This window comes from Miniopterus natalensis, chromosome 8, assembly GCF_054644295.1.
Source record: "Miniopterus natalensis isolate mMinNat1 chromosome 8, mMinNat1.hap1, whole genome shotgun sequence".
NCBI classification, from domain to species: Eukaryota; Metazoa; Chordata; class Mammalia; order Chiroptera; family Miniopteridae; genus Miniopterus; species Miniopterus natalensis.
The window spans coordinates 68016101-68026843 of record NC_142088.1 but is presented as its reverse complement, the minus strand read 5'-3'; the positions used below and the strand labels follow the sequence as shown (position 1 = coordinate 68026843).

The 10743-nt window shown below is 39.3% G+C and overlaps 1 protein-coding gene across 2 annotated transcripts in view; it reads left to right on the top strand.

The window, feature by feature from the left end:
* The first annotated feature begins 436 nt into the window (after nt 1-436).
* The window catches only part of UBXN4 (UBX domain protein 4), a 34714-nt gene continuing 24407 nt past the window's right edge, over nt 437-10743 (top strand). The window contains exons 1-3 of one of the 2 annotated variants that reach the window (XM_087819875.1): nt 437-553; nt 6916-7018; nt 10510-10538. In XM_087819875.1, coding sequence (XP_087676001.1) covers nt 472-553; nt 6916-7018; nt 10510-10538 — 214 coding nt within the window. In that variant the 5' untranslated portion in view covers nt 437-471. Of the gene's footprint in view, nt 554-830; nt 1115-6915; nt 7019-10509; nt 10539-10743 lie in introns of those variants that run through there. The other variant, XM_087819876.1, reaches the window with a different exon arrangement.

Here is a 10743-nt window from a genome sequence, read left to right as displayed (position 1 = left end):
GAAGCGGCTCTCATCGCACCCCCTTAGCGGTGCCCGGAAATCACAGTCACTTTTCCCCCGGTACGAATAGTAGCCTATGAAGACTACAATTCCCGTCATGCCTCACGCAGGCTCCGCCGACGCGCCGTAACGGTTTAGTCACCCTTTCCACGGCCTCCTTCCACTTCCGGGGCTGCGGGGCCTGAGGCCTAGCGGGCGCGCGCACGCACCAACTTGCCGACGGGATCGGGCTATGGGGCGCCGTGCGGACTGCGACGTGCAGCCTCACGTGACGCGGCGCGCTCCTTGCCCGCTGGTTTGTGCGCGTCCCTAGAGCCCGCTGATGAGTTTGCGCGTCCGTGCCGAGCCGGAGGCGGTGGGCGGGCCAGCTGGGGCTGCCCGGGCCGCGGGGTCCGACGAAGGGGAGGGCGGGGCCAGCTGCCGGACCGCGACGACAACACTTCGAGCGAGCACCTAGACCTGAGGGGAGCGATGCTGTGGTTCCAGGGCGCCATTCCCGCCGCCATCGCGTCGGCCAAGAGCAGCGGCGCGGTCTTCGTGGTATTCGTGGCAGGTGAAGAGGGCGGGGGCCCGAGACATGGCCGGACACCCTCTCCGGCCTACCTCCAACCCCAGGGCCCCACAGCCTTTGCTACGGGCTGCCCGTCCCTGGCATTTCGGTGGCTCCCGCGTCCGTTAGGGTTACAGAGGGCCTGGCTCCTACCGCCCGAGCGGGAGGCGCTGTCACAGCCTCAGCCCCGGAGCCCTGAGCCCCGCCGGCCCCTCGCTGCCTGAGGCGCGGAGACGCGGCGAGCAGGCCGCCCGGCCCCACCGCCCAGCCTCTCACCCGCCTTCGGGGGAGTCGGCGCCACAGACCCCCTTGCCCCTCCCGGGCGCCCCCTTAGAGCTCTCTGCGCCCGAGGACCCACTTCGGATGCCTTAACGCCCGAGTGTAGTTCCTGGCGTGTAGGCGGGGGTAGGCCAGGCCATTAAGCAGGCAGTCGGGTTGGTAATTAGTTGTGGGCTGTCAGGAAGAAAGCTGTGTCATCGGTAAGCAACAAAGAGACACCTCCTGATGTTCGCGGCTGCCGGCGTTCATCTGTTCCTGCAGCGCAAACTGTTGAGCTTTATATAGGTTGGATTTTTAAAATGATAGTGGGGAGGTTCTAATGTGAAATAATTGCTTTGTTGCAAGTTGATTTAAATTTTTGTTTTTCCATTTGTTTGTTCAGTCCTTGGTTCTTCTTATCGTCTTCCTGCTCTAATATCTACAATTTCTAGAGCGTGTATTAGCTCATTTACCCCGGGTTGCTCTGGGTTAATGTGCTCCGTGTTTTATTACTCCCCTATTTTATTACTGAAATCTTCTAGCCTTACAGTAAACCTATGCCTCTATGGAATTGCGCATTCTTGTTACATGAACCAAATCAGTGTTCGTGAGTAGTGTTAATTTGAGGTGTATTATTTCAACTATTTGTGTTTAATAACGGTTTACTCATTACTAACTCATGACTCTTGGGAGGCTGCATAATAGCTCTATCATTTTATGCACTGCAGTGAGAACAGGTTGCTGAAATAGGAGTTTTGGTTAACATTAAATTTGAAACTTATGATAGTTTTGTTGTGTTAAATTTATAGGTAAATTTCTAATGCTGTTAATTTAGAAGAGTTTAAGTAGTTCATATTCTCTTATGCTGTTTTACAGTTTATATTTCACATAAAATTGCTGTAATCCCGTAAGAGAAAAAAGTAGATTTAAAAGGAAAAATGAAATAATAGCTACTATGCTTATTAAGAGCACTATAATAGTTTTATGGCATTTTAAGTTGTGTTCTTCACATAAAATCTCTTGATTCTTGTGGTAGGTAGAACAGGTTTTATCATCTCCATTTTATAGATGAGGAAACTTATGTCCTCGGTGGCTAAGTGACACGCACCAGGGTCACAAAAAGGATTTACATATTGTCTTGACAATTTTTTTTAGCAGCTTTAAAAGAAGTGGGATTTTTTTTGTTTGTTTGGTTGTTTCTTAAGAAAAAACAATTGTAAACTTTATGTGATTATTGAAATTGGTATACAAATCAGAAAATCTAGGATTATGGTAGTCATGTTTTTTAAACAAAAAAACACAATTGATGGTGTCCAAATCTTCCTAGAAGGCACTTTTGGGTTAATCAGTTAATTTGAAAGACGAAATGCCCAATTTAATTAACAAACATTTGGAAATTTATTTGGAAACAGTAGTGTTAATGATTACAGTAGTAACATAAAGTTGTAGGTCTTTAGGGCTTTGTGTGTATATATATACCTTCTTCAATTTTTACTGATGAGCATGTGTTGTTTTTAGAATATCAATGACTGTTGAATGTTTGCAGGAAGACCATTAGCAATGTCAGAGTCTGACCCTTGACCCTTTCAGAATACTGTTGGCTTTTCTAGCGTTTTGGAAAGTGAATATCCAAGACTAGCTAAGATTAGTGTCACTCTAGGAATTTATAGACAGTAGCATCATGAAACTGCAACACTTGTAGGTTGCCTACCTTTGTGCATAACTGAAGCATACAGCCAGAACTCATGAGTGTCTTAGTTCTGAGACCTCAACAATAATATGCTAACTCAGTAGGAAATTAAAAAGGTACCCTTATAGCTGGAAGAAGTGGTCTTAAGGGTAACTTTGATTCATATAACTACTCAAGTAGGGAACATTTTTAGGCAAGTTGTTTATATTTAGTGAACTTTTCATGGATGAATTAAAGATTATAGGATTGATGTTAGGAGACTGTAGAGATTACTACTAGTTCAGCCAACAAATTAACAAGGATTTTCAAAGTATGATAGCTGTGTAAGTTGAAAGAAAGAAAATGGCCCTGGCTGGGTAGCTCAGTTGGTTAGAGTCTCATTGTAATATGCCAAGGTTTCGGTTCAATCTCCTATCAGGGCACATACAAGAATCAACCAGTGAATGCATAAATAAGTGGAACAACAAATCGATGTCTCTCTCCCCATCCTGCCTTTCTTCCTCCTCTCCTCCCTCCCTCCCTCCCTCCCTCCCTCTCTCTCTCTCTCTCTCAAATCAATAAAATTAAAAGTGAAAAAGATTTTTATTCTGTTCTTGGGAAGGTAGAATAATCTGACAAGGACCCTGAAGCTAAGGTGTCAGTTCATTGACTAGTGTTACCAGTGGGCTAAAATTTCCTTGACAGACACTGTTTTTTGGTTAAACTAGATGGAGGTTTTCTAAGTTGGAATTGCTGGCTCTACTAGGGTCTGCAGTTCTTACTTCTGAGTTTGTACTGTTCTCTTTAAGTACCTTTACTTTGAATACTGCTGATACTACCAAGGAGACAATGTTTTCTCCTAAAATCTTAGCCCACCCACTCCGTGGCATAGTTCATAATGGGATTAAAACTAAGGAACTAAAGATACTGAAGTTGGCAATTAATAATTCCACTCAGTAGTGTTAAGATAGCTTTCACCCAGTTAAATAATTCTATTCAATGTTATACCTCTTGACCAAGCAGCTGTTGCTGCTACTAGGCTGAGTCATGGACAAACATTGTTCCTGGGGATGTGACATCTGGTACAACGTAGGAGAGGGAGTGCAAAGCATCAACCTCAGAAGTGGCAGATCCATGCTACCTACTTGACGTCCCCAGTTGGATGTCTCACAGCATTCTCAAGCCTAAAAGTATATTTACTGCCTGCACCTGTGTTTTTCCCCCCAGTGTGCTACATCTAAGTAAATGGCACCACCTGACATCCATTTGGAGAAACCTTAAGTGTGGGAGTAATCTTTGACTCTTAACTCTTCAGTCTTACCTTGTCTTATGCTCCCTTACACTTAAATTCCTTCTGCTTAGTGAACTCCTCTGGCCCTTGGCATGGCTCAGCTCCTTCATCCTTTAAGTCTCTCTTGTTGTTAATCCTCACCTGAGGATATTTTTTCCATTGCTTTTCAGAGAGTGAGTATGGAATGGGGAGACTGGGTGGGGGAGAGAAAACATTGATGTGAGAGAGGCACATCAATTGGTTGCACCTGGACTGTAATCGAACCTGCAACCCAAGTTATATGCCCTTGATCAGGAATCAAACTTGGAACCCTTCGGTGTTCAGGCCAATGTTCTAACCACTGAGCCATACTGGCTAGGGCAAGTCTTACCTTAAGTGTTACCACAGAGAGAGCTTCCCTGACCGACCTGAGGTGGTCTCATTATTTTCTCTCATCGTTATGTTCTTTTTCCATAGCATTTATTACTATAGTTATTTATAGTTGTTTACTAACGTACTTTTTTGTACCATTAGATTTTAATCTTCACTGAGGGCAGACAGTGTCTCATTTGTTTATATTTAGTTTATAGCCCAATGCCTAGCACAAAGTAAATGTGGACTGAAATTGTGGGTGTATGAAAGGAAGAATGAATAAAAAGGATCCCTCATGCTTCACAGTCTTATATAAGAAGTGTTTGGAGTAAGAATGTCCGGTACAGCTATTTGACATGAAATTTTACATCTCTCTGCAGCCCATAGTGCTTGAGGTGTTCAGAATAATGTCATTGCAAATGAAAGTTTCCCCCATCTGCTGCTTTTTTAAAAAAAATTTATTTCTTAAATATGTCTGTTTATTTCAGAGAGAGGAAGGGAGAGGGGGAGAGAGAGATAGAAACGTCAATTATGGGAGAGTCAGTGATTGGCTGACTCCTGCACATCCCCAACTGGTGGTCGAGCCCGCAACTGGGGCATGTGCCCTGACCGGAAATCAAACCACGATCTCCCGGATCCTAGGTTGATGCTCAACTGCTGAGCCATGCCAGCCGGGTGCCATCTGCTTCTTCAACACCTAGGAGTCTGCTGATGGGCATTCATTTTAGTCTTGGTCTGTGGATACAGTAAAGTCTCTGTTTATTTTTCCATGGCCAGATTTCTCAAGCCCCTATTCCTAGTATTCCTGGATCTCTTGTCACACAAAATATACTCATATGTGCAGCATTAGTCAAGTATTGTAATCATGCCAAGAGACTTACTATACCAAAAACTTAGCTATTTATTCCACAAAATAGTTAATAAGAGCTTGCTATATACCACCGACTTATCACATGCCAGGTTTTGTGTAGGCATTTGAGTTATTACCTATCAGCAAGTAAAAAGGAAACCAGTTCTTGCCCTTGTGGAGCCTGGATTCTAGTGGAAAATACAATTAACAGTAAACATAATAAGTAAAAAACGTACTCTATTAAAAGTGATATTACGGGGGGGGGAGCAGGAAATAAGGAAACTTTGGGAATATCTGAAGAGTGTATAATATCTGAAGAGGTGGTTAGGGAAGGCTTTATTGAGAAGATAATATTTGAGCAAGGACTTGTGGTAGTTGAGAGTTAACCATGTAGATACTGGGGGAAGAAAATTCAAGGCAGAGGAAACAACTAGTACAAAGACCTTAAAATAAGAGTGTCTTTCATAATTTGAGGAATAGAAAGGAAAGGAATAGTAAGGAAGAAAATGGAAATGAGGACAGAGAGGTACCTGGACTTCTCTGAGGACTTTAGCTTTTACTTTGAGGGAAAATGGGGAGCCTTTGTAGGATTTTGAACAGAGGGTTGATGTGATGTGAAAGTTTAAGAAAAGTTGATGTGTTAAGAATAGCCTGAGGAGAGAAATCAGTTGGGAAGCTATTGTAACCATCTAGGTGAGATGTGGTAGCATAAATCAGGGTGGTAGCAGTGAAAGTAGTAAGAGATAGTTACATTCTGGATATATGGTTGACCCTTGAACAGCATGGATCCCTTCATAGGTGGATTTTTGATGGTATGGGGTGTGGGGAGTGGTGGTGCCCCTAACCCCTGTGTTGTTCAAGGGTCAACTGTATTTTGGAGAACTGAAGTCAAGGGTAACTAAAGTTTTTGGCCTGAGAACTGAAAGAATGGATGTACCATGAACAAGTAACTGATATGGGGAAGGCTAAGTATGGATTAAATTTGTGCTTGTGTGTGTGTGTGTGTGTATGTATGTGAAAGCAGTTTACAAAAGAGCAGGTATAGAATAATCTCATTTTTATAAAATGAAAAATGTGGCCTGAAAACATTTTTTATCCGTAAATTGGCGAAGATTGCTCACCTTTGAGAAAGTGCTTAGCTCTGCTAACCTCAAATATTTTTCAGTGATTTACTCAGGTAAGTTTCCCTCTGTCCATCAGTAAGTGGTCATGCCAAAATATAGACATTATAGGTCTAAAATGGAAATAATCTCTTGCTAGGTATAACTTTGAAAAATTTTGTCATTGAAGTACGACATACTACGTGAACTATAATAAGTGAAACAACTCGATGAATTTTTACATGTGAATACAACTGTGTAACTGTCATCCAGATAAGATATAAACATTTCCAGCAGCCCGGGAGATTTTTTTCATGCTCTTTCCCAATTGTTAGCACCTCCACCAAGGTAGATACTATGCTGAATTCTGTCACCATAAATTAGTTTTGGGTCAGCATAACTTTTATGATTAGCATACCTATGAGAAAAAGCAAGTCCAAGTCTGCAAACAGAATTGCACCTGCCTCTGTCTACCTTGGAGGGATTCTGGAGGACATTGAACTCAACAGAAAGATGCTACATAAATGAGGAATATTATACATCATGTTGAAAAGCCAAAATAGTCACTGTACATTTCTATCCATGGCTTACAATTATTGTGGATACTATTTGGATGTCTTCTTTTAGAAAATGCTTTGTATAACTAAATGGCAATATTTTGTTTTTTATTTCTTTTTTTTAGCAATGCATATAGTCATACTTTTCATTTTATGGAAAAATTCAGTTTTCGATTCGGTACAAAATAGTATTTGTTGGATTATTATTTATTTGCATTTCCAGATTTCTAGGGAAAAGAATCAGCAGATATTGGCCTTATGTAATAAAAATCCTTGAAATGTTTTATAGGTGATGATGAGCAGTCTACACAGATGGCTGCAAGTTGGGAAGATGAGAAAGTTACAGAAGCATCTTCAAACAATTTTGTTGCTATTAAAATCGATACCAAAAGGTTTGCTTAATGTTTTAATCCTTCATTTAAAAAAAACATTTTAACTATAGTCTTTGTTGTGATTTATGGTGATGCTTTTAGACTATAAGAATATTGATTTTTATCTAAGGCATATTGCGGTCTTAAATTCTGATTGCTGTTTTCCAAATTCTTAATTATATCTTGCTGAAAAACTTAAGTTCTCCTAGCCTATCAAGCAGGAATACAAAAGAATTGTGATCCTTAGCTTCTAAGAACTTGGAAGTAACTGTAAATCACATATTGACTATCTCTGAAAGGTTGACCACTCTTTTGGATCTTATTTTTGGGAATGGAATTGTTTAATAGGAATAAGGACATTTATAGGTCCCTCATAGTACCTGCTACCCACAAGTCTGTTTATTTATTTATTTAAAATATATCTTTATTGATTTCAGAGAGAGGAGGGGAGAGAGAGAGAAATATCAGTGATGAGAGAGTCGTCATTGATTGGCTGCCTCCTGCATGCCCCTGACTGAGGATCGAGCCCACAACCCAGGCATATGCTCTGACTGGGAATCGAACCCCATTCTGCTGGATCCTAAGTCGATGCTCAGCCGCTGAGCCACGCTCGGCCAGGCCAAGTCTGTTTTATTTAATTCATCCCTTCTCCCCACCTCAAAAAATTTTTTATTATTGAAAATTTCAAATATATAAAAAGTAACTGAAGAGTATAATAAACCCCTTGTACTTGTCAACCACTCCAATAAATTATCAACTCATGGTCAGTCTTGTTTTATTTATACCCCTTCCCATTTCTACTCATCCCATATAATTTGAAACAAATCTGTTATATCATTTCATCTATAAATATTTTAGTATGTCTCTGAAAGATAAAGATTCTTAATTTTTTAACATAATTGGAATACTTCAAAATAATAATTCCTTGATATCAGACATCCACCCATCATTAAAATTTTCAATTATCTCATCAGTCATAGTTTTTTTTGGTCTTTTTTTAAGGCCTCACTCCTAGATACAGAAGATAATTGCCAGTTATAAAGAGAGTAAAAACATTTTTTAGTGTATAAAGTCAGTATTTTTATATCAGCAGACTTTGTTGAAATAAAATAGTAAGAGTAGTGATGATGTAATTCCAAAGGCAACAAAAAAGGCATTTTCAGTATGAAGCCTAGATAAAAGTGATATAGGTACAGTAATAATTTGTCAATATATCTTAAATGACATCAAAGGAAAAGATGCCCCATCAAATAGATTTAAGTATTCGTTGTGGGCCAGGGTCATAGTTTTATTATTAATTTAATTTGTTTCAGCTTGTTTGGTTCAGGATCTATCAAGTTTCGCACATTGTGATGTATTGATGTTTCTTAAGTCTCTTTTAGTCTACAGGCTTCCCGTCTATATTTCTTTCTGTCTTTTTCTTTGCAATTTATTCTTTGAAGATGCCTTAGTTTCCTCTAGTATGGATTTTGTTGATTGCAGCCCTGTTATGTCATTTAGTTTGTTCCTCTGCCCTCTATTCCTCTGACAGTTGGATTCAGATTGGATTTTTATTTTTCTCTTCAAGACTACTTCATAGATGGTGGTATGTCTTCCATTAGAAACAGCTTACAAAAAGAGCATAGTGCCTGGTTGTTTCTCTTTATGATGGTAGCAGCAGCCATCAATGATCAATTCCTAGAAACATTAATTCATTACTAATTGCAAAGTGCTTTTGCTGTCCTTTTGATATTAATAATATCAGAATGAATAATGTTTGACAATTACTGTCAAGATTAAAATATTCAGAAATTTACCTGTAAGTTTAGAAACTTTATTTAAAAATTTCAATGTTAACAGAAACTGTGTAAAGCAAATTATTGTGCAGTCTGTTTCACAATAGTTACTGAACTATATATTGAGCTGTAATCGCTTTTTTAAAAGAATCTTATCACTTTATGTGTATTGTATCATTTATGTTGGCCATTACCTTTCAGAAGCACCTTTTAGTGTCAATAATGGCATGAGGAATGTAGGGCTTCATTGGAAATGTGGGAGAAGTAAGAGTTTTAGAATTCTTGAGCATATATACAGACTTATTTATCTAGCTTTTGTTTTGTTTTTTAAACATATCTTTATTGATTTCAGAGAGAGGAAAGGAGAGGGAGAGAGAGAGAAACTTCAATGATGAGAGAGTCATTGATCGGCTGCCTAGCCCACAACCCGGGCATGTGCCCCGACCGGGAATCAAACCCCAATCTCCTGGATCCTAGGTCGATGCTCAGCCGCTGAGCCACACCCGGCCGGGCTATCAAGCATTTTAAAAAATAAGTTTCTATTAGTGGATGCAGGGATGGTTACGTGTAGTGATGGTTTATGTTTGTTTCACTCTGGATTGCCTGCTAATAGAATCTAGAGTATCTTTTAAATTATGAAAAGTAAATTCTATTTATTATATAATAAAATTACCTAATGTAGGAACATTTTAGTGTGTATTTATTTATGGAGATAGCCTCCATTGAAAATAAATTGGTAGGACATGCATCAGAAGTTTACAGTGGTTACTTCTGAGAAGATAGGATTCTTGGTATTTATTTATTTATTTATTTAAAGATTTTTTATTGATTTTTAGAGGGAGGGAGGTTGAGAGAGAGAGAAGCATAGATTGGCTGCCTCCTACACGTTGCAGATCGGGGGTTGAGCCCTCTACCCTGGCATGTGCCCTGACCCAGAATTGAACTGGTGACCTTTCCGTGCATGGGACTATGCTCAACCAACTGTCACACTGGCCAGGGCTCCCATCCTTGTCTTTAACCACCCAGTTCCCTTCTTTGGAGGCAGCCAAATCAAGAAAATACATATTTATTTTCCTTCCCTTTTATACAAAAAGGCATTTTTAAATTTTTATTAAATTTATTGGGGTCACACTGGTTAACAAAATTATAAAAAGGTTTCAGGTGCGCAATTCTACAACATCACCTACCTGTACAATATTGTGTGTTCACCACCCCAAGTCAAGTCTTTGTCCATCACCATTTATTTCACCCTATACCCTTTGAAATACTTTTTTTGTACCTTTTTTTTTTTATGATTGCATAATTAATCAGTTTTTTTGGGTGGATATTTAGGTTGTTTTCAGTCCTTTGTTATTATAGGTGTGGTATTATCTCTTGCATAAGTAAATCATAGGCATCAATATCTTCTTATTACAAAGTATTGTATTCAGGTATACTTGCTGCTAAGGAAGCAACATGGCAGATACTAACTTGAGTTTAGCAACCAGATTCAGCCACCAGTTTGTGGGTAGCAAGAGTAACTTCTTTAATCTGAAAATTATGAAACAGAAAAGATCTGTGAAATAAGAATTATATTTTCCTCCTTCAGCTAATGGCTATGAAATGAACTAGTAGTAGTTTCAGAAAAATGCTTTTAATTGGTATAGTAAATTTTTATAAAAACAACTCAGTATTTGGGAAACACTTGTATTCTCTTAATGATTTTCTGTTTAATTTTGTTTTTGTTTCCTTTTACAGTGAAGCCTGCCTACAATTTTCACAAATCTGTATCCTTTCACCGAAGAATCAGTTTTACATATATTTTGCTTGAGTATTTACCTTTCTTTTGGTTAATTCATGACATTTAGAAGTTACTTATTTTTATTTACAAACTGCCATAGTAAATTTAGGTTCTTATCTGTTAATTAATTCAATGTGTTTTCTCACTAGATGCACTCATTAAAAGGTGAAACATCAGTGGTAAATGGCAGC